At 30.3% G+C, this 25,742-nt stretch overlaps 1 protein-coding gene across 1 annotated transcript; it reads right to left on the reverse strand.

Annotated features, from left to right (window-relative positions):
• Positions 1–8,170: 8,170 nt before the first annotated feature.
• On the reverse strand, positions 8,171–12,694 carry LOC137806454 (protein ECERIFERUM 26). Its single transcript, XM_068606592.2, has 2 exons — positions 12,108–12,694; positions 8,171–9,641 (listed from the first exon to the last, which is right to left on the reverse strand). Exons 1-2 carry the CDS (start codon positions 12,633–12,635, stop codon positions 8,760–8,762), a joined length of 1,410 nt encoding a protein of 469 aa, XP_068462693.2. The 5' UTR covers positions 12,636–12,694; the 3' UTR covers positions 8,171–8,759.
• Between the last annotated feature and the right edge of the window lie 13,048 nt (positions 12,695–25,742).

The following is a 25,742-nucleotide window of genomic DNA, read 5'->3' on the forward strand; positions in this document are numbered from 1 at the left end:
TTTCAAGATCTAAGTCGATCTTAGGAGTGCTAACAAAAAGGAGAAGATAATCTATTAATCATAATTTGTTTAGAGTAAGTTTCTCTTTGTCCCATTTTCTTAGGAGTTTCATTTTGCCTCTTTTTCTTGGGACTTTCTCTTTACCTTTTTTTCTTGGAATGATTTCTTATTGTATTGTTTGCATGCTTAGGATTATATGCTTGCATGTAAAGTTTGGTAGGCAAATAAATCTCTACTAGTTTAAGGTTGTAGTGATACCTTTAGTTTGATAATCACGAATTTCTGTTAGTAGGTTCAGGCTTTTTGCGTTAAAATTAACATTTGTTGGGTTTTGCATGAACTTAGTAAGCATAACACTTCTAGAAATAAGAGGAGAGAAAAGCTTAAAAGGGAGTTACAAGAACAAGGAGTGATATCTCTGATTTGAAAAACATGTTTACTCAGTTTCTTAAAACTTCTAAAAATTCTAAGAAAACATATGAGAGGTCCAAACCAAAGATAATCTCATCCTTTATTGCCTCTATAACAAAATAGAACAGAGATGAACAAAAGAATAAACTGAAGACAAAGGATATGAGAATGAATATCTCTTCTTTCTTATTATTCAAATCAAAACAAATGGTCTGAATATATACAAGTAATACACTCATTCTAGTGTTTAACTAAAGAAGGAAATAATCAATATTAAATACTAGAATCATAACACACAAAGATAAAATAAAGGTTATTCCCTTCTATAAAGAGAAATAACTGATAATTAGAAAGACACCCAATTATTCTTTTCTATAAAGAGAAGCAACTGATAATTAGAAAAGACACCTAATTATCCTTTTCTATAAAGAGAAGCAACTGATAATTAGAAAAGACACCTAATTATCCTTTTCTATAAAGAGAAATAACTGATAATTAGAAAAGACTCCCAATTAATATTAGGATCCTTCTGTAACTCTGGTATCCATATCCTCTAATAGTCTCCCTTACATCCAAACTTTCTTTAAACTAAGAAATGAGTAAATTTTGTATCCTCCACCAAATTCTAAACATCAACATTCTTTGAATTCTAATGATCTTGGCAAGGAACACCAAAATTTTGGATGTTCTTCCAATGAAAAACTATCTTTAACAGATCACGATGATAAAAGTTTAATTGATACTCAATCGTCTTCCCATGAAGAAGAAATATTTTAATATAAAGTTTTAGAATCTCAAGAAGAATAAGACCTAACAAAGTATTCTTTGTCTAGAGTTGAACCAGACATTGAAATGACCCCTTCTTCCTTAGAACACTTTTTTGTGGACTTACTTGAAGAAAATATTTTGTCTGGAGCTGAACCAGACATTTATGTAGAAATTTTTTGTGAGAAGTTGATTGTAGAAAAACATTTTTCTGGAGCTGAACCAGATATAGGAATAAACTCCTTTAGAAATAAACCTTGTGAAGTATTGCTTAAAATAAAACAAGAAGATTACACAAATAGGCAAATTCATAAGGTACAAAAACAAGTAAATAAAAATGACAACATACATACTCCTTGGATCCAATATGTTTATATCTCAGGTAAGGAGTACATTGACCTTGAAACCAAGGTCCTTTCTTACAATTTTCTTCTTACTTTTGTTGTGTATATTTCATTCATTTTACTATTAGATTGTTTCCATGGGTTAATCTTTAACCTTGGAGGACAAATTAAAACACGAACATAAGGGTGGTGGCAAACATAGGTAACCTGATGGAGGACCATCCCAACATATCTAACCACCATAACTTAGGCTAAGAACAAAGAAGATTATAAAGCTTTACAAAAGGTATTCTATCTCTTAGTCCTGTAAATAACTGTACATAGTATAGTAGGGAATTTTCTTTTTGACCTTGTATTTGGATCACAAGTAGAGTAGAAATAAATCCTAACCCTAGAGGGCTAGAAGTGCTTGGGAGAGCTTCTAGAAACCATAACTTGCTAAGCAAACTAAGGTTTGTAAATGCTTGGGCGGCAAGACTCATAAACCATAACCCTAACTTACCATGCAAGCTAGGGTTTGGGTAGCTTCTTTCACACACTACTCCTCCCCTCCATGGCTATAAATAGAGCATTCCTTCTCTCTGTAAATGAAAACTTTGTTGAGTAATGAAACTCTGTCAAAATTTAGAATCATTCACTCTCTTATTTCAACTTTATTCATTGCTAGTGTTTAAGAAACCTAGCCTAGGACACCTTGAAGAAGAACATCCATTTCTTCTAAGTTTCCTTGTGAAACTCACAAATTCACTTCCTCATTTCAATTCCTACAATCCATAAATCCTTCCACTTCCAAATTCAATCACTCCATTCAGTCAAATGCAAGGAAGAAGCATGGAAGCCTTCGTATCTTTCATCATGAACTATTTACAAATAATATCAGATGAAACCCCTTTGAGAAACACAATACAAAAGCAAATGGTTATAAGCATAAGACGCACGTTGTAACTTATATATATCAAACGATATAAGCACCGTCCAAGCATTAAGCTGAACACGATAACATGAAAGTGACCATGCCTAATCTTTACATTCTTAGAATGTCATGAATGATCTATGACATTGCATTTATGTTTTCTGAATCTTATTTGGCATTTCTAACTTATAGAAAACATTAGTATCAAATAAAATTAATGTATTAAATGTTTTTATAAAGAATTTGACTAGGTAGTATTATATATAAAAGTCTTCGAAAAATAGAGTTTGAGTTGTTTCTAAATCAAAGACTTTTTCGAAATATGATTAGTGGAATAATAGCTAGGTGAAGAGAAATTATGCTTCAACGTTATGAATTATTATTTACTTGGGAGGAATTTAAACAGAGTTTAAATGTTAAATATATGAGAACAAAAAGTTTAAATAACTCACAAATATTAAATGGCATTATTTCAGTGATACCCATGATTTAAATTATAAATTATATTATTCAGTGATACTTATTTTATTTTCATATATTATCAAAGGGAATTAAAGATGCAAATAAAACAGATAATGGAGTCGCCACCATAGTTTATTGTGTAAAACTATGGAAAAACTAAAAAGATGGTTTGCGAATTAGATTTGGGGTCCAAGAGTCGGTTACGTGTAAGGAAGGTATTAACACCCCTACAACGTGTGTCTGAAGAGGTACCCCTAATTAAATATACAAAATGAGTGTGTTTTTATAAATGTTTATTTTCCCACAAAAATGAAAATAGAAAACATATTTAAAAGTAAAGAAAATATTTTTGAATATTTTACAAAGATAAACCTTAGTTCTACGTATTTTCCTTCATAACGAAAAATGAGAGTTTAAATATTTCTAAAGTTTAAATTTGAAAAATGTTTGTGACATTGCGAATTGGGCTTTTGAAAAGATGGAAAAAAGTGAAACGAAATTTTTGATAAAGGTAATCCGGAAAATGACCTTGCTCCTACGTAAGAACAGAAATACAGGGACTGGGTTTTTTTTTTTAGAAAATATTTGTTTGTTGATATTTTTAATTTTTAAATTTTAATTTTAATTTTGATTTTTTTTGTATTTTATATTTTTTATATATTTTTTAGAAAATAAGAGTTGGTCGGTGTATAAATAAAAAGGAGGGTGTGCGAAATAGCTAAGGTGCGGGCGGAGCCAGCAGAATGTGTCCAGGCTTATTTAGTTAGGGTGATGTGGATATTAAAAGTGCGATGCAAACAGTGAAATTGCTGGGCTAGCGGAATGGACCCAGGCTTGTTTGGTAAAGGTGGTGCGTTATTAAAAGTGCGGTATAGACAGTGACTTTCTAGGCCGACGGAATGGGCCCAAGCTTGTTTGGTAAAGGTGTTGCGGTATTGAAAGTGCGGTGCAAATGTGAAAGGTGCAGGGAGTGAAGATATTAATATGAGAGTTTCAAAAGTAATTAATATATGAAAAAAATAAAATGTCTTTAGCCCCAGCTTGTTAAAGGAACGTTAAACCAAATGGAATTTCTTCCTGCACCCCTATATTTTTCTCACAATGTTATGCAAAGACTAAACTGTGCCTACTATTTTTTAAAAACTCTAAAATGCACTTGAACTGTATTTATTTTTTTTTGCATTTTGGATCATGGAATCCGGAAAAATTTTGGATTCACACTTTCGGTAAAATTTTCAAAAAAAGCATTATGGATCCTCTAATCCGTAACAGAAATATGCATTCCGAATTCAGAATTCCATAATTAAAAAAAAAAACATTCTGGATTCACCAATCCGTAACAGAATTAAGCTTCCAGATTCAGCAATTCGAAAATCAATAATTTATGCAAAATTTGTTTCCAGAACACCCCTTCATCCGAAAAAAAAAATGAACCAGTTCCTAATTGATGAATCCGTAGCACACCCCCAGATCCCGATTTCCAGTAACCACAGTGTCCTTTTTCAAATAAAAGGTCAAGGCCAGTTTCAGAATTTAAAAAATTGTGGGAGTGCAAGAACAAAAACATAAGGGTGCAGGAAGAAGAAGCCTAAACCAAATAGACAATAGCAATGATATATTGACCCATAGTTTCACTATACAACCTGATTGATGATATTAAAAAGAATATTTTTATCATTTCATAAAAAATTAAAATTTTAAACAAAGAAAAAATGTTTTATCCTAAAATAAGGTTGTTTATTTATATTTTTCTATTATAATTTTTCAATTATATAATATAAAAATGTTTATTTGACAGCCATACTCCAATCCTGCACCTTCAATAAATATTGATATTTTAATTATTTATAAAAATTTATAATTTTTTAATTTTGAAATATTTTGTATCTTACTTGTATTTTTATAAAGTGATTTTTTTTATTTAATTTTTTTATTATAAATATTAATATTTATTGTGGGAGGATGGTGTAAGAATGTCAAAACGGAGACGTTTCCACAAAGGTACAGCAGCAGATGCACTTCAACTTCTTTTGAAAATCTGTTGAAATCGTGTTCAAGAACAAACAATTTGTGGGAGCTCCAGCAGTGGGAGGAGTAGGGTCTGTCTTGAGTGTGTGGGGTACTGTATTTTTCCTTCAGCTCTTAAAAACGGGAAAAGAAAGATGTGTTGTCTTCTTATCTTGTGAGAGTAGATGAGAAATCACGTGAATGAGTGAAGAATATACGAAGTGTTTTTGGGTGTCCTTCGGGATTTGGCCAGAGAGCCTGTGTCATGCACCTGTGATTTGTTTTTCTTCAAAATTGGGTGTTCACATATAACACATTAAAGAAGAAGAGCAATGCGGCAGATTGAGTGGATATCGAAGTAATGAAGATTCAAGTATCAACGTTTATATTCGAGGAAGTTAAAGAAAGTTTTTAAAAAGCCCTACATGCAAAGATCAATCAGAGAAATTGTTTCTATATTAAGTGTCTAATAACTATATGAAGATTTGAAGAAAATCTAAAGCTACAATGTATACATTCCAAAAGACTATATAGAGATCTCAAGGGTAAAAAATACAACAGGAGAGTGCATAGAAACAATATACAAAAGTGTACAGAAAAATTGTGTAAAGTTGTGTTTAGAATTGTGCTTATACATTTTCAAATCCGCTAGTGAAAGCGAATATGTGAGAATTGATTTTTAAACGCAACCATTGTGAAGTACACCTAGTGAGCCTTCTTTGTTCCTTCCAATTTAGTGTTTTTCTCAGGTGACCTTGCCAGCTCCCAATTCAACTTTGTATCTCGCTTTTAATCAACTATGTACACAAATAACATGGATCACAAATATCATCAAGGAAGGAGAACACAATATGCATTTGAATTTTTTTTTTCTAACCATGTTTTTTGTATTTTCACCTTTCCCGATCAAGTGGTGTCAACTTTTTCACTTAGTCTTTTTTATTGCAACATTTTCTCTTTTATGTTATTGACATTGCTTGTTTTTCTCAAGTCTTCATGTACAAGTACAATCCAAATTGTTTTTACTTAATTGTATTAATACACATACTACTCTCTCTCCTTTCTGGTGAGGAAAGGTAGAATTCAAACATTCAAGTTCAGGGTATGTGTAAAGTCTAACTAAGGTTCACTAAGAAAGCTCGTTGTTTCTCATGTTGGGTTGATTTTTTGGCTCTAGGTTTCCAATTTTCAACCACAGAACATGCATTGATTATTTCCATGCTCTTTATGCTTAAAGCAATGAAAAAACTCGACACAAAACCTGATGCAATGTGTTTTTGTGTTTGGAAGGAGATTGATGACAACAAAAGTCTTTGAGGGAGGTTTGCACCTAATGGAAATGGAAAAGAGGCGTCTGTTTAGGTGCAAGATTCAAGGAAGAGGTTAAGTCAATTTCCTTGAGGTTTCACTAGGCTTCAGAGCATCTAGCAAAGAGAGAATTGGAGAGGATGAGTTGAGAATTAAGAAACACAATTCATTGATCATCCAAATCTATGTTTACAAAGCATGAATCACCTATTTATAGGCTCACAAGTGTTAAAACTATGTCCCTTAGGTCGGCTTCACCTTAGTTAAGTTAACTTAACTATGGTGAAGGTTAAACCTTGCAAGTGACTGTCCAAGCTCTTAAGGTGCTTTAGAAACCTTTTCTTGAGTGTCAAGTGAAGGTTTCTAGAGTTCCTTTGAGTTATTTTTATTCTATTCTAAAATTGGCTCAAGAATATAAAGGCTAAAGAAAAAATTACTTCTACTTTTTATAATTTGTACAAACTAAGACAAAGATTTCTTTCCTATATTTATGTGAATGACCTTCTGCTCTTAGCTAAGTGTATGGTGCCTTGAAAGTGAAGATGACCCTCCATCAAAATCAATTGAAAGTACTTAGCACATGTCCCTCACTCTTCTCATCTCAGTGTTTGATTTGACTCTTTTCACTAGGTTGATTCTCTCCTTGTATTGTGTGAATCTATGTAATTGTATCCTAAAATATTTCAAAGATAGGAATAATACATTTCCTAGTTTTGTAACTTCCTATAAATTATTTTCACTGGATTTTTAGTTTTCTTTCAGCTCCCAATTCTTGCTCCAACCACGTTCTAGAAAGATATTCAAAATGTTCCCAAAAATAAATGTACATTCTATTAATATGTAATGACTTAACAACTACTACTCAGGAATTCAAAACAGAATTTAAAGACAAACGTTGAATGTATGTACATGTGTTTTATATGTTTGGACGTGATAACGCTAAATTATTCGAATGAAGTTCAGTGGAACACACCCATTGTGAACTTAAGAAGTGGTCAGTGTACATTTATTATGCTCATGACCAAACAAGAATACATATCAAGAAAATTACATGAGCACCCTTCTAAGCCATGAAAAAATGTTATCGGTAACACATCATTAGCAACTGATATGATGTTGGTTTTAACCGCACTGTGCAACATAAAATTCTATTGGCAAAAGCCTGGATTACTAATGACCACCTATACTTGGAAAACTATTTTCTCACATGTGAATCTACTCATTCATACCCCTACGTAGCAAAATATTATTTTTAGCCTACTCCAAAATATTATTCTAATACAAATCCATGATCTTGGTGATTAGAACTAACGTCATCACGTACAACCAATGGCAACTTGACATCAAAGTCACCTTCATATCTGAGGCGAACATCATCATCTCCTTCCTCTATCAATGATCACCCACCCAATAAGAACATTATTGAAGTAATACTTGAAGCGAAAATGTCACACCTAAATACTTCTTGGACTAAAAGATCTCACAAGTGGTCTTCAATGGGAGCGAATCACTCCTTACTTATAAAAAAATGAATAAAGAAATTCAATCAATATAACTCCATTAGTTCTCCCTTCTCCGTGCATCTCATCTTCATGACACAATCATTACACAACTGTCAAAAGTTGTATATTATTTAGTTCATATTATATATGATAATTGAAATGGTGCAAATGACATCTTGACATGATATCAAGAAAAGATGAACATTTTTGTTTAAGCTTTTCATCGTTACCAACTACTTAAGCTTGGGGGACTAGTATACAAATGACACTCTAACATGATATTTGTTAAAGATGAAAATTTTCTTCCCAAGACTTTTGGCATAAAAGTATAAAAGTACTCTTAAGTCTAAAGGATCAACTTACAAAATGTTATATAAGATCATGTTAGTCATAACAATTACAATATTTTTAGGCTCATCAAGTAACATGAATCAAACAAATAATAAATAACCACACGATGGAACGCAAAACAATATGGTTCTTTATTAAAAGAAAGTATTACTTTAATAACAAAGCACGAAGAACAATCACACCATGACAACTATACTCTACGTTTAACGTGAGGCACAACATCAAAGCAATAAACTAAGGTACAACAAACTAAACATTTTTCCAACTCACAAACGTACTCAACCAAATAAATACATAAAAAAAAATCTATTCTTTAACAAATACATAATCTCATTGAAACTTACACTACTAGAAAATTATTAAGTATAAATTAATTTTAGAGATAAAAAATAATTAATTACTATATTGACTAGACTAGATACTATTTTAGAGACTAAAAAGATTATTGTTATCTAGATTAGTTTTCATTATTGATAAATAGTTTCTAAATTGGTATCTAATTAGTTACCAAGATTTCAACTATCAATTATTTATTATCAATCAAATACCGACTTAGAAACTATTTATCAATAATAGAAACTAATTTAGATACTAATAATTTTTTTACTCTTTAAAATAGTATCTAATTTAATAAATATACTAACTAATTATTTTTTATCTCTAAAATTATTTTTTTTTAATAATTTTTTTGTAGTGCTAATTATCCTCGATCAGAAGACCATTAATCTTGAGCTCAGATTTAAGGTCAGACATTTCTTCCTCTGGCAAAATCATGGTCACAAACTTCCCATCAACACCATTCTTGGTTGAACCTTGTGGCCATGGATACACCAAAATAGCTCCTTCATCTCCAACCCCTTGAATGGTGAGGTAAACAAATGTTGGTGTGTGTCCCTTCAATTGCAAGTCATAAAAATTGGTTTTCTCCAAGTCTACAAATGTCAAATTGGCACCATACACATAGAAATCACTCACACCTTGGTCTCTCTCAATTGCTTCCTCAATTTGTTGCCTCTCATCAACACCTTCATTCTCAAGCATGCTTGCCAAAACTCTCAAATCCATATCAACAATACAAGATTCACTTCCACCCTCAACCTTGCATATCACTTGGTTGTTACCAATGATATCTTTGTTCTTCTTATTCGGGTCGAACCGGCACACGGTCACGGTTTTGGGTTCGGGTTTTGCCCGAACCCGTGCCACACAACGCCAAATCATGGCACATAGGGATTCAAAAGCAGGGGTTTGGTCAAGACTTGGACCCCAAATTTGTGCTTGCAAGTAGTTCAACTGTGAGCTTGTTAAGTGGAAGGAGAATGTGTCCATTTTCTTGTTGTTGGGTACGATCCAATGATCACCCACCGGGTCAATGGGTTTTGCTGAAATTGGATCCTTTTCGGGTCCAGATTGTCCGGGTTCTGGGACGGATCTTGGGATGTTGGATACCATTTTTAGGCCCAAGTTATTCATTATTTGGCCCCATGAGTTTATGAATTCTGAAGCTATAAAAATGTCCCCCAATATATGGGCCCAACTAAGGCCCAATGAAATTCCACCGCATTTAAATTTAACTATCTGCATATTCACCAAACAAAGAGTGAGTCATCTGCAAAAGCAAAGTTCTATTATTTTTCTGCATACTCAACTTTTAATAAAGATGTTATTTTAATTCTTACTTTTAAACTAAGGTTGTGAGGTAAATTTACATCATATTTTCTAAATATGTTAATTCGATTATGAAAATAATTTTATTATTCATAATTAATGATGTTGACATGTAATTCAAGTAACAGTGAGATATTGCATAGCACATTGAAATTAATACTTTACCAGGTTGAGAGGAAAAAAAAAACTAATAGAAGAAAACAATTATAAAAAAAGTAACAGAATTTATTATATTAATTTTTATTTTTTTACCTTTTATAGTTAAATTTAAAAGTACATAAACTAATTTTTGAAAATAAAAACTTTAACAACATTTGGCAATTAAATTTCAAATTATTTCTCTCTCTCTAATTTTTGTATCTTTGGTTTAGAGTTTGGTTCGAACGAAAGTTGAAAAGAAACAATCGAAACGTAAAATTACAAAAGACCAAAAAAACTCAGTCAAACTTTCCTTTATCAATGAATAAAGTTTTTTTAACCTACGATCAATTAAACACATCAAAGTAATCGATTAAATTAAATAAATATTCTTTTATTTAAAAATAATAAATTATTAAAATATATAAATAATAATTTAAAAAATAAAATAAAATAAATATTTTTTAATATGTTTATTAAATAAAAAATTTAAAATAATAAACGAAATAAAATTAGTTAAATTTTAATAATTTATTTTGATTTCAAAATATTACTTTTTTATTTATTAAGATTTTATATTAATTTAAAATTTATTTTAATAATCACACTCAACAAATTATTCACAAACTTTTCGTTTATTTTTCACCTTTTGTTTTTCAAAAAACAGCCTCACTTTTCTCTTTAATCTATTATTTTTCACCCTCTTAAATTTACTCTTCAATCCAATCAAGGAGAAAAGTAAAATGTATTTGACTGTTTAAAAAGTAAGAAAAAATGTACATATAAAATAGTTTAAATATAAAATAAAATTATAAATAAAAATATGAAGAAAAGTTTATTTTCAATAATTGTGTATCTTCCAAATGGAGTGATATCACACACAGAAAACAGACACGTCATGTAACAGCTGTACTGGGTGGTGACGTTGACTGAACTGTAGCTACTTCTAATTTTATTATTGACATCGATGAGACACTATTTCATTGATTCTTATTAGAGAATATCATAAATACTATATTCGGCCTCACAAATTTAAGATATATAGAAATAAATAAATAAATGTTTTTTCATTAAATCAACTTTGGAATGAGAAAAATATTCCACGACACCAATAAAAAAGAATAATTCATAATAATAATAATTAAAATAAAATATTTTAAAGTTAAAATAGAAATAATATACATTAAATAAAGTAAAGTGTAATAAATGGAGTTTTATAACATATTTAGACAACAAAAAAAGATAAACATAAGGTTTTAAAAATGAGGTGATATAAAGATATTCACACAAAACAAAATGAGATAACTTTAGAATGATCTTACTTGAATCCAGATAATTTAATGATATAGAATATTATTAAATAAAAATATTTTTTAAAATAAAAATAATTAATTGTATGATTAAATTAGAGATAGTTCTAGAATATTAGTATTTTTAACTGAAATTCTGGATTATTTTTAGCTTCGAATCTCTTTTTATTTGAATGAAAATGCATGTCGGCAAAAACTATTTTTCTTTAAATATTTTTGTTAGAAGAATTGAAAAAAAAATAGTATTTTCCTTTCTACTATACCATCAATGCTCTCTTGGTTGGGGGTTGCCGTGGTGAAGTTAATTTTTGTTTTAAATTTTAAAAATTTATTAAAATAAATAAATTCAGTTACTTAATAATATGATAAATTTTAATTTAAATTAATATAATTGAGATCTGAAATTGCACCATGATATCTAACATAAATTTTTTTATAAATAAAATAAATATATATATATATATATAATAAATTTTAGTATATTTCAGCTGAAATCGTATAAGTGTTACAATTATATTATAATTAAATTTTAACCAAAATCAAATTTTAAGTGAAACTATATCATTTTAATACAATTTAACAATTTTATCTATTTTGTTAATTAACTTTTAAAATTGCATCTTATTTAGTATTCCTGAAGAAACATACGTTGACTGGGAGTGTCACTTTTCGGTGATATTCAGTTGAATTTTTCAGTTACTGGAATGTCTTTTCCATTGATATCTTCATTCTGTTTTATTTTCAAGATATGTTCTTTTTGTCCCTGTCTTTTCTTCTGTTCATCAATCCGAGTTTTAAAAGAATTAATAAATAATTTTCCATCTAATTAGTCATTTCCCATCTTAAGATGAATGAAAGAAAAATGATTTGCATTAAATATAAGCAAGTTATGTGATGCAGAAGATACTATGAAAGGGAAATGAAGAACCTGCAGCAAAACAGGAGGAGAAAAAGAGAGTTCTGGGCCAATGACTTGGTTAGAGGAAAGCAACTTGTTGAGGGAGCAATCCTTGGTGGCTAGCCACTCATCTAGGGTTTTGCTGCAGTTGGCTTCAATGAACCTTGCGCCACAGTCATTGCACTTGATGAAGGGTCTACCGGAATCTGATCTCCGGAACCTCCCGCAGGTGATGAAGTAATAGTTGAACCAGGTGAACATGGCATCTTTTATTTTCATTATGGTTAGGTCTTGTGCAGCCTCACTGTGGAAGAAGAACACCACTCTGAGGTAGTGAAGTTTCATGGCCAAGTCCATGGCAGCCGGGTAGTGGAACACGTCCGACTCGGTCGCCTGACCCGGCCCAACTGAGGATAGCCTCAGATCATGCACCAAGGTCTCCTCTAACACCATCTTCCTCCTTTGGTTTTTGATGTTGTTGTTCTTGTTGTTGTTGCAGGAATGTGAGTACTTGCCAACAGAATAAATAGATGCACAGAGTGATGGATGAGGGACCATTCAATCAAAATGACTGGTTGGAACTTTAATTCAAACTTATTGCGCGTTTCTCTGCCATTGGTTCGTACAGAAACCAACAGTTAAAAACCCTTTAAGTAACCCTATTTGCAGGAGATATATATTAACATCATACTTCCTCTCTTCATTCTGTCAATATCTATGCAATCAATATCTAACTTTATTCAAAAACAAACTTACACGGCTTAAATATACACATATATATAATACAAAAATGTTTTATTAACACCCTCTCACTAACACTTGACACCGCTTGCGTGATATTAATTAACGCTGCAGACGTGACATTTGGTGAGGATGTGACACTGACTCTATATTATAATATATGACCCGTAGCACACGTAAAACTGGTTATCCGTGTGTCTGTAAGTGGTTACTTATGTGACGCACACAAAATTGGTTCCTCCACATATACTGGCAAACGCGGTTACCCGTGTTTCTGTAAGTGGTTACCTATGTGACGTTTCTGGTCACCCACTCTTCATGAAAAAAAAACATTTTTTTAAATAAAAACCATATATTATATCGGTTAGATGGCTTAACCGATGTAGGTTTCTCCACATATACTGGAACATACAAAACTGGTTACTCGTGTGTCTGTAAGTGGTTACCTATGTGACGTTTATGACCCACCCACTTTTTATGAAAAAAAAATCAATTTTTTTTAATATGGACCATATATTACATCGGTTAGATGGCTTAACCAATGTAGGTTTCTCCACATATATCGACACACACAAAATTGGTTACCCGTGTGTCTGTAAGTGGTTACCTATGTGACGTTTATGACCCACCCACTCTTTATGAAAAAAATTCAATTTTTTTTAATATGAGCCATATATTACATCGGTTAGATGACTTAACCGATGTAATATGGGTCATTCTGAGTAAAAAAAAATATTACACTGGTTGTTTCTAATAACCAATGTAATATATTCTTTTTTACCCTATTTTGAAGCTCGCACTGCTTATTCGCGCGCAATCTCACTCTGTCACGTCATTGCCACGTCTGCAACGTCAAATGTGTGTCATGTGCAGAGGGTGTCAATATATCGAGACTCTATATAATATAACCAACATTAATTGTTTTACATAAGTATATTATCTAATGCCAAAATATTGATAATATAATATTATTTGAGATATTTGGATCAAATTACTTGCAAACTATGTATCACAGACACCGATACAAATACTAATACGATATGGACATGAATACGAAGATACGTATAATCTTTAAAACGTAGGACACGAGGATACGAGGACACATACCTATATATTATATAATTATGAATTATATTAATTTATAATAAAGATATATGTGTACAAGTATGTTTCAGTTTTTTTGGAACAGAAAGATATTTTTCATGATTAGTTCAAAAAGATTTGTTCCTTACTTTTATAATCATACTAAAAATTCAAACAATAAGTTTGAGTTTCTAGAAAATTAATGTGTTTCTACTTTTTAAAATTGTGTTAGAATCGTGCTAGAATTGTCAGAAATCCAACAAATATTTTTTGAATTTGACACTTCACTCATAAGTGTCCTACGAGTGTCTTTTGAATGTCGGTGTCCGATACGTGTGTCCGAAATGGACACGCCAATTAAGAGGAGTCTAAGTCGCATATCTTGCAAATTGAAAATTGATTTTTGTTATAAAAAAATCAGCCTAATATTTGATAATTATTCTAATATTTTTGGTAATTATCCTGTTGGATATTTTAGTAGATTTAAAAGTTTAAAAATTCAACTTTATCTAATATTTGTTTACTCAATCTTATATACTCATTTAAATATTATATCTTTATAAGATTTTACTAACTTGAGCATCAAAGAATTTTCTACGAGTGAATCAACACTCAATATTTTATCTATAAAGCTTGACAACCCTTCAATAAAGAGGTCAACTTGCATAAACAACTCATTCATCCACCTCGAAAGATTACAACTTTGTTATGGTAAGTGTCCCGACCAGTCCTCGATCATCGACCCAGGGACTGATCTCATACATCGCGCACCGATGCTTGGTAATGGAAGGGGGCCACGTAAGGTGGGCCTCAGACGCACCTACCAGGGGATTGGTTAGTCTTCGGACATTGGTATCATAGACCCCGATGTTGGAGATCGACATCGGACCTCGCTAGCAGAGGGAGAGATCAGACATCTGTGGTCTGAACGTTGTAGAGGGCCACGTAAGGTGGGCCCTAGAGTTATGCTAATTTAACAGTTAAGACATGAGATACGTGGGAAGCCTAAGTCACGAAGGATCGATGCACGTGGTGTGTACAACGCATGAAGGCACGACACGAGTGAATAAACCTGGGAAGCGCTAAGGCCCATTAGGGTTAGGGTTTCCAGGGAAAGCTGAATGCATGGCACGTGAATACTTAGGGCACCCACAAAGCAGATGACGCTAGAGATTAGGTGCACAAGTTGGTACCTAAGCGGCCACTCTGTTAGTCGCTGCGCTCTAGTTAAGGAAAGTTTAGGATTTAGGGTAAGTGTTCCCCAAGGAACCCTAGACAAGGGCAACAACACAAAGGTAAAACCTAGTTTCAAACCTATATAAAGGGTGCTAAGAACCCTAGCAAGGTACACCGTTTCTAAGACTGAAACTACTCATTTACTTATTGTTTCTTTAGCTTTTACTGACTTGACCGTCAGAGTGTAAACGGCCGTAAAGGCACCCTTTTGTCTTTACATGTGAAGCTTTCTTCTACCACAAAGAGTTCGATTCTAGACGGAGACAGGCGGGGCCTGAAGCTGTCGTTCGAGTCAACCGGCAATCAAGTTAACCGACGAGAACAATAAGAATTGTAAAGTGTCAGATGATCTATCACCCATTAGACTGAGAGCCTAAGAGTTTTGATGATAACACAATACTATAAGATGTGTTATACATATAACCATGTTCACTCATGTACAACATAAAAGAAACGATACATCAAACCATACACGAGACACAAAGTTACAGGAAATTCATAGATACAGAGACACACTAGATGATGGAGCTATGAACACAAATGTCAAACAAAATGAGTGTTAAAAGAACACTTCAAAAGCTTGCATCAGATGATGATCTCAAAGGATGAAAAAGACCTTATTACCAAACAATAACAAGAATGACTACAACATTAAATGGAAGCATCAATACAAAGTTATCAGACGAACAATGTGCTCATATAATATGAGTTCATAAAGACTATATAAAGATCTTGAAGATCAAGAAGATACAAACATAAGTACATATGAGTTCATACGCTTACAAAGAGTTTTAGAGCATTCATAGTGTGTATAATCTTTCTATGAGAAAATTGTATATATGTTTTTAGAGCACTCATAATTGGGGAGCTTGTGCTTTGAAATCTTCCTATACATCAATGACTCTACGAGTCATACTAACTCATTAGTTCAACCTCATCTGACCCCACCTGCACACCCACAAGCTTCTCAATGTTGAAGAACCTTCAAAGCTTGATACAAAAAACATTTTTACCTAATAAGTTTATGGTCACACGCTTGTAAGTTCTCAAATACCAGAAACTTTGGACAAAAGCTAAAATATATAGTGTCTCGCCATTCTGTCACAGCCTTTATTTATGAAAAGAAAACTAAGATTTCAATTATTGCAACTCTGACCAACCATTAGATCATTTTTACCTCACAGTCGTCACTACACATTCATATTCCCGAAAATTAAAACCCCATTAATTGTGAACAACTCCCAACATCTTTAGAATGGTATAAACTCCATGTGATCCAAAGCTCCTTAAGTCAAGAGGGCCAATGTAAGGAATGACTTGATGTGCTTTTGACCAAATAAATTTACTTTTCTTTTAAAATCAAAGACTCTAGATCACTCTAAAGCGGAACGCTTACCACTAAGCCAAAAATTATAGTTAATAATAAAGGTACAACTCTTTCTGATTAAGAACATATGAGTCCAAGCACCATGATTCAATAAACCTCTACTGCGGGATAATTAATGTCATCCACAACACCTTAAACCTTAAGACCATTCTACAAAATAATCTAATATAGTGTTAGCAAAACAAATAAAATTTTCTTTCAAAAATAAAACATTATACATTACTCAAAGCTCCCTCAACCTCGAGGACCAATGTATGAGCACCCATCCAAGTACATATCGAATTAATAAGGACATATTTATAAGACCTTTCATAATACTCGATTACAAGCTGATAAACAATTAGATTAGTGGTCAAAATATTAAACCAGTAATCTAAATTTAGAGTTGACATTCATCAACCAAACCATACACGTAAATGTCCAACAAAAATAATATAAATAAATAACAATTCTAAAGTATAATCACTTCATCAATATATATTTATGGTTTCGTATGCACAACTGTTAGTTCAAAGTTATTAAACAAAGACAACTAATGAAATAACACATTCACTAAAAAAAATCATGAAATAAAAATTAATTTTTAGTGACAAAAAATAATTAATTAGTATAGTGATTAAATTAGAGACTAAAAATTTTTTTGTTTCTAAATTAGTTTCTATTATTGGTAAATGATTTCTAAATTGGTATCTAATTAGCAACCAATGTTTTTGCTACCAAATTTAGAAACTAAATAATTGGTAGTTAAAACTTGGTTGCTAATTAGATACCAATTTAGAAACCATTTAACAATAATATAAACTAATTTAAAAACCATTTTTTTTAGTTCTAAAAAAGTCTCTAATTTAGTTACTATAACAATTAATTTTTGTTGTCCCCTAAAATTGATTTCTATTTGATGTTTTTCTTGTAGTGATTATTATGGTAGAAGTGATCTCAACTTTTATATATATATATAATTGTTATTTATGTAGATATCTACTCATAACTATAGGATAATTAAAATAGGAAATAATTACTACTTAATTCAAAATAATTTCCACGAAAGTCTTGAATTGTTATTTATGTAGATATCTACCCCTAACAAAAAAATTTGTGTGTCAAATGCGTTCAACTTTGATCGAAACTAGACAAGTGCTGTAAAGGGTAGATAGGAACATTAAGATTGGAGGGTCTTCTTCACATGGCATTGCAGTTGGTCAGGGGTTTATTTTATGTGAATGATGGCTAAAAGAGGAAAGTTCTTATTATGATATATATTATATTTTCAATTTTTTTTTAATTCTTAGTTTTTTTGTAAAAAGTATATTTAAATACAAAAGTTAGTTGGCATTTTAAAAAACTATTTTACGACTCAAATTAATAATAAAATAATATAATAATATATATTGATATTATATATACATATAAAAAAATATTAATGTATTAGTTATCAATTGGCTATCTTTTTTATAAGTGAGTATTAAAGCATCACTTTTAATTTAAATATAAAGCATCTCAAAGAGTTAGTATAACAATTTTTATTTTTAAAATACTTTATGATACTGGTTATTATTTGTCTTAATCTTTTATTGCGTTGTTATTTTTTTAAAAACTTGTTTGATAATATTATGAATTTTGGTATCTTAGAAATTCTAAGATTTATTAATAGTCGTCATATGAACATATTATTAAAATAAAAATTAAACCAAAATCCATATAAAAAAAACTCAATCATCCCCCACCTAAAACCTAAACAAAGAGATTAAATCTATTTTTGGAAAAACTTCCAACCAATACCAGATGACAAAACATACTACCAAGAAAAATCTATCTTATTATCCACCTTTAGATTAGCAAGTTTCTCCCTCCTTTAGATTAGCAAGTTTCTCTATACATTAATTTTCTTCCCTAAAAGTATGGGATACCTTAAATTTTATGTCCTCACAAATGTTCAAACACTTTCTCTATCTCTCCCTAATGAAAAAAGAAACTAAAAAACAATAAAGAGTCACTTTTTTCAAAATCTCCTAAACTTAACAACTTTAGCATGCTCAATAACAATAACAACACTTAAGTAGAAAAACTTTTAATGTAGTCCCATCTACTACCTTTAAAAATCTCCGTACAAGCAGCAAAATCAAAACATCCTCTATAATAACTCTATCATTACTAACATTGATCCAACCAACATAAAAAAATTTAAAAACCACTTGCATCGGGATAGAGGCATGGAAGTACTAGTGTTATGCCAAAAAAATTAAAAACAAAAAAAACTATAGTAAATTATGCATTTTTTTATTTGAAGCATTACCTAATATTCTAATATACTCTTTTACAAAATTAATGGTAGACTCAATAGTACCGAATTGAACCTCACATGGTTACTCTTCCTCCACTTAATCTTTTACAAAATTAGAGACTCGTAAGTTAGGAAGCTCCCTCATGACGTGTCATATCAGACATCGACACTTGTATGACATCTGTAGGACACGTATTCTTGAAGTGTCAAATTCAAAAAGTATTTGTTACAATAATTGTATAGTTCTAACACAATTTTAAAAAGAAATAATACATTAATTTTTTAAAAATTCAAACTTTATTGTATAAATTGTTATTATGATTATAAAAATAAGAAGCAAAACCTTGTGAACCAGTCTTGAAAAACATATTTCTGCTCCAAAAAATAATCTAAAACATACTTGTGCACATAAATCTTTATTGTCAATTTATATAATTCATAATTATATAATATATAGATCCGTGTCTCCGTGTCCTACATTTTAAAGATTTTACGTATCTCCATGTCCGTGTCGTATCGTATCAGTGTCCGTGTCAGTGTCCGTGTTACATAGCTAGTAAGTAATTCAAATAATAAATATGTCTATTATTAATAACTTATTATTTATGTACTCTTTTTAGAATTATTTTAGATGAATCTTTCCTTCTTGTCGGATATCAATTGAAAACTCGTTTTCTGAAAAACATATAATTAATTTCTCGTAGAAACATCAATTAATAAATTTAAAATAATAAACTAATAAAATTAGTTTCTTCAAAATTTAAATTAATTTATGTATAATTAAAAATAAATTTTAAAAATTAATATATTTTTTACTTGTTATCTTTAGCTGAATTAGTTTAATTCATGAAAGTAATATTTTTCTGCCTATATATATAGAATAATTTATTTATATAAAATAGTACTTAGATAATTAAATGTTAACAGAAGAATTTATATTAATGAAAACTACAACATCGGATTCGAGACATTAATGTAAACTATAATGATACTTTTTTTCTAGTTTATTTTTAAAAAGAACTTACATATACGTTACACAACATAACATGGGGTACATAATATGCAAATTGGTGCTAAAATTATTTATAAATAACTTTTGGTCTTTTCCATTGAAGGAGACAGAACATTGAAGTCTTATAACCACTGTTTTGTGCTTCATCATCTTCGGATGTGCTAACCATGTGGTTTCTGACAACCTATAAATGAAGATAAGTAAGTCCATGTGCTAACTTCTAACCAAAGATGGGGCCACATTCATTGGAAGGGACTCAACCATCTCTACTTCATTATTCTAAATTAAATTAGGTTGAAATTTGAGTCATAATTTACAAAATTATTAAATAAAATTAATTAAAAATAATAATAATAAATTTATATTAACTAAATTATATATTGTATTTTAAAAATTAAAAAAACTATTAATATGTAAATTAATTTCTATTATTAATAAATATATTTTAAATTAATATTTAATTAATTATTAAAAGTTTAAATTTTAAATATTTAAATTTAAAATTTGTAATTAAAACTTAATAACTAATTAGATATCAATTTAAATTTTTTTTATTAATAATAAAAATTAATTTAAATATTAATAATATTTTTAATTTTTAAAATAATATAATTTAATTAATATAATAGTTAATTATTTTTAACCTATAAAATTGGATTTTATTTAATAATTTATTGTAGTATTTATTATTATTAAAATTTAATTTCTAATTTACAATTTTAAAAATATTATTTTCAAATTTAAATTTAATTCCCTTTATTTTTATAATTTCAAAAATGTTTGTTTTATCTTTTATCTTAACTATTTAACAATATTTTATATATGTAGAATTAACAATCAAGATATTTATCTCACTGAATTTTTCTGTTCTTTTAATCAAATATTCAATCATATTTTTTGTTTTCCTATTAAAATATTTAGTTTGACAGTACATTAGTATAAGATGTTTGGATATAAAATTACAATAACTAAAAATAATAATTTTAAATTTGAAAGAAAATAATAGACTCGAACTTTATAGACTAAAACTATATTTAATATTTAAAATATTATATATAATTTTTTAAATTTATCGGTCAAATAACTTCTTTTGCATCCTCATTAAATTATCCAATTCTTCATACTTTTAACCATAAGCTTAAACTTATAACTTATATGTTACATACATAAAAATTAAGTTTTGCTCTTACACCACCTATTGGTGATACCAGAGAATACTTTTTGAAACTATAAATTAATTAAATCGCTATAAAAAAAGTTGGTCTTTAATAAATCAGTAACTTCACATTAAAATAAAAATAAAAACTTACATGAATGGAAAATTTAACCCAAAACCAACCATTATTGTGCTCTCCAACTACCCTACACATTATTATGCATATATCCTAATCAGAGTATGCCTTATATATTGCATAATTAATGATAAGTATAAGGTTGGACCTATGTTTTTAAAACCATGGAAAATAATATATTTTAAATCTTAATGTCTTTTCTGCTATCCTAATATTTTCGTTGTAACGATTCCCTCCTTAAATAGTTATGATTTTTTCAGTTGGTTGATTAGCTTCGTAATTATTGCAATTGTTTTTATAGTTGAAGGGTTGGCCTACATCATCAACAAAATAAAAAACGAAAGATAATACTTTCTACCTGTACCTCCCTCTATACAACTTACAAACAAAAATATTCTTCACATTTGTTTTAAAAAATTAACCCTTGCCACCACCACCACTCTTACTTTCTACACCTCCTTCTTTGGCATCCATGAGACCTAAGCCTCTCTTGTATGCATCATTCAAAAGTTTTCATTGTCAAGAACGACCATACAACTTTCTAATATTCATAAAATATTAAGTGTTCCAAGTTTAGTGAGAGAGTTTTAAATCTTTGTATTTTTCACTCTCTAAAATTTATCATGTGAGCTCAAAGTGCCATCTCGTTAAGAGATTATTTGTTAACTTGTTTTGATGTATTAATTTTAGGGAGAGATTGAAACAGGATAATCAAAAATATTTTATATATTCATAATAACCATAAATGATTTGTGCACTCGTTATAGTTAATTCGATTAGTGTAACCCCTTAAAGAGTTGTTTAGGAAAATCTGGACATAACTTGTAAGATTAGGTGAAACAATATATAAGTTTTTATTTTGCTTGTTCCATGGATGATCTAGTCTTTTTATTTGTGAGAAAGAGTCTAAGACTCTATTCACTCTCATTTCCAGAGACAATTTTTTCAATAATTAGTATTAGAGTTAATTTTTGGGTTAGCTCCTAAAAGAATAATAGGCACGATCTCGCAACAAGATTTATGGAGTAATTGTTCATCAAAGATAATAGGTATGTTTTGTAAATTAAAACTTGATTATGAACACATACATTCATGTTCACATATAGATCTCATCACATCATAATTCTCACACATATTCATACAATCAAGAGAGAAATACAGTTACATTGATCCATGAGTGATCATACTTGAGAAGTTACTTTATCTCCTTTGTCACAATTTATCTCTTGGCAATTACGTTATTGTCACACACTTTCTTGATGGTTAATAGTGAGACAACGTTTATTTGTAGAGATAGAACCCTATTGCCCTTAATTCTCAATCTCAATCAGATATAGGTTTTCATTAAGTATCATATATATTCTCACTTTAACCAACGAACCTTTAATTCTATTATTATTATTAAATCATATTCGAGTCTAAAACTCAAACTCTATGTCACGGGAGTCACATTTACAAATGTTTCAAAATAGGGAGTTTGTGCTTGTTGGAAAAATACTGTTTCATTAAGAAAAACCATATAAAAAATTGTATTTAAGAGAAACTCATATGAAAAATTATAGATATAGAAGAAAGGAGAATTGAAATAGACATTCGGTCATATAGAAAAGTATTTAGGTATACTACGATTAAAATAATTTGTTAAGCTTGTATTTTGCTTGAATTTGTCCAGCCTTACCCTCACTGCAGAATCATTCTACCATCACCGCCGAGCCTCTTTCTTCACTTTCTCAGGAAGATCGTAGGAACCAGTGCGCCATATCATGAGCTCACGATGATGATTGTTTCAACCTCTCCATGGTTCACTGTCTTCACATTTTTCGTTTTGAACAGAAGATATGTTCAAAGGTTCATTGTAATGGTGATTTAAACATGAAAATCTGAGTAACATTTTCATCTTCTTCTTTTTTTCTTCTCTGCCCAATGACATATGGGTCAAGTTTTAATTTTAATAGTGTGATTATTTTTTTTTTTGCTTTCTAACGAGTAAAAGTTGATGCATGAGTGAAAACGTATGGGACCCATTTGCTTTTACACGGTTGTTCTAAACAGCTGATCCTTTTGAATTGAGATTTGGGCTCCTTTTTTCTTTTTGGGCTCTGCTATTTTATTATTTACAGCACATTTTTGGCTTCTTCTTCCTGCACCCCACGTTTTTCTTCCTGCACCCCCACAATTTTAAATAATCCAACATTAACCTTGACCTATAATTTCAAAAGGGGCTACCGGATATCGGAATCCGGTAATATATTCCGGATTCATGAATCCGGAATTGATTAAATTGTGTTTTCTGGATGAGGGGCTGTTCTGGAAGTAAAAGGTCATAAATTATTGTTTTCCAAAGTGCTGAATCCGGAAGCCTAAATTGCATTATGGATTAGTGGATTCGGAATTTTTTTTTGTGTTATGGATTCCTGAATCCAGAAAGCATCACTTGCATTATGAATTTATGAATCTGGAATTGTTTTTTGTGTGTTATAGATTCCTGAATACGAAATGGTCTTTTTGAATTATGGATTGTTGGATCCAGAATAATGTTTTTGACTAATGGATTCATGGATCCGAAATGCAATGATTTTGTTTCATTTTTTATTTATTTGTAGAAGCATGGACATTATTGATGAATTTGAACAAGAATTATATGATGGGGTTGATTTGTGGGATGATGATGATATTGAGAAGTCATTATCCATGTTCTTCATGTTTTTCATCTTTATTAACATGTCTTCTTCTAACAGAGGTTGTGGGACATACACAATCACCTTGTGAACCTCCTCCCCTAATCTTCACCATTACTGTTCAATTACACCATTCAAGACCAAATTACAAACTAATGAATAAGATGCTGAACCAATACAAACAAAAAACAACAAATATAAAATTCTATTGAAACCAAAAGAGAGAAAAAAAGCATTGTATCATTTCTACTAAACAAATATAAATAAACGATAGACCAAAAAAAATATTAAAAGAAGAAAAAAAGAAGCTCATTGCAAATCATAGATAGAAAAAAATCTTTTGATGGAGTTTTATATGTTGAAGAAAGGATGACCATAAAAACACAAATCCGGATCCACAAATTCGGAAGTTTCCCGGATCCACAAATTCGGAATCTTCCTGGATCCACAAATTCTGAATCTTTCTGGAACTACAAATCTGGAATTTTACCGGAAGCAAAAATTCAAGATTTTACCGTATTTTGTGATCCGAAGTTCTATCGGATTCTATAATCTGGAATGGAAGAAAACACTTATGGAAACAAAAAACCATAAAAGAAACGGATGTGCAGATCCAAAGCAAAGAAATTTAGTTACCTTTGTCAAAAACACTCTAAATCACCAACAAAAAATGTGAGATTGAAGGAGAAGGATTTGGAGGTGTTGCACTGCTGCTAGAACATGAAAGTGTGTTGCTGTTGGAACATGAAAGACACGGTTGCGCAAGAGAGCATCCTTGCTTGCACCTCTTTAGGGTTTTTTTAGGTTAAGGATATTTCTGGAATTTTAAAAACTAATAAGGGCGATTTAGTCTTTTCATAAGAGTGTGGGGGTACAGGAAGAAAAATGTGGGGGTGCAGGAAGAAACTGCCCACATTTTTTTATATCTTGCCCATTCATTAGGCCCAGTTTCCACTATTTACCATTTGCGTTTTATATACACCACGTTTTCTTTACGAAGGCAATTGCTTCTTGCACCATATCATTGCACCCAATTCTAGGGAAAAAACGAAAATACTCTTAAAAAATGGGGAACATATAAAAATATATTCTAGACCCCCTTTTCTAGGACACAATAATCTCTTCTGGATCTACTTTTTCAAAATATATTATTTTCAATTCCGGATTTTCTTATTCATAATGGACTTTTGATTTTTGTTTTTGGATTTTTATTTCTGGAACACAATAATCTCTTCCGAATCTACTTTTCCAGAATGTATTATTTTCAGTTCAGTTTTTCATTTCCAGAATAAAGGGCATTTTCAAAATTTGAAAATTTTGTTGGGTGCAGGTTCAGAAATGTTGGGTGTAGGAAGTCTTTGCCCTTTATGAAAAGCTTTACCCATTCAGTTGGCCCAAATTGTTTGCTCTTTGTCACACTACCTTTAGTTTATACACCTCCCTATTTTTATTTTCCTTAAAAAGTTTGGGCTAGTTTGTTTGGCCCAACGATATGCTATTTCTCGTCCATTTTTACATATGTAATCATCAACTTTTCTTCTGAAAATTAAAATATAAAATAAAAAAAAATATAATTTTGGTGCTACACCTAAATAAATTTTAGATATCTGTATGACCACACACATCATCATCTGATGTTTAATATAATTTTTGAGTATTTGAATGATCGTACGCATAATCTTATAATACTTTTCATCTTTAGATCTTTAGAACTGCATAGACCCTGATTTTCCATTGTAAATGAAAATATGTAGGAATATGGTTATTTCTTGTTAGGTCTAAATAAAAAATGTTCAAAATATTTTCTTTATTTTCACATGCATTTTTGTGTCTTTTGAAAAAAAAATAACCATTAAAAAAATCACATTTCTTTTGCATATTTATTTAAAGGTATCATCCTAGGGCGAGCGTTGTAGGGTGCTAACATCTTCCCTACACGTAATCAACTCTCAAAC

Source organism: Phaseolus vulgaris, chromosome 3 (assembly GCF_051622355.1).
Source record: "Phaseolus vulgaris cultivar YP4 chromosome 3, ASM5162235v1, whole genome shotgun sequence".
NCBI lineage: Eukaryota > Viridiplantae > Streptophyta > Magnoliopsida > Fabales > Fabaceae > Phaseolus > Phaseolus vulgaris.

Excerpts from the sequence above, each read along its gene's own strand:
- LOC137806454 (XM_068606592.2), bottom strand. The coding sequence starts at position 12,635 with ATGGTCCCTCATCCATCACTCTGTGCATCTATTTATTCTGTTGGCAAG. Across the intron at positions 9,642-12,107 it reads CTCCTCCTGTTTTGCTGCAG|ATAGTTAAATTTAAATGCGG; the intron begins GTTCTTCATTTC and ends GTGAATATGCAG.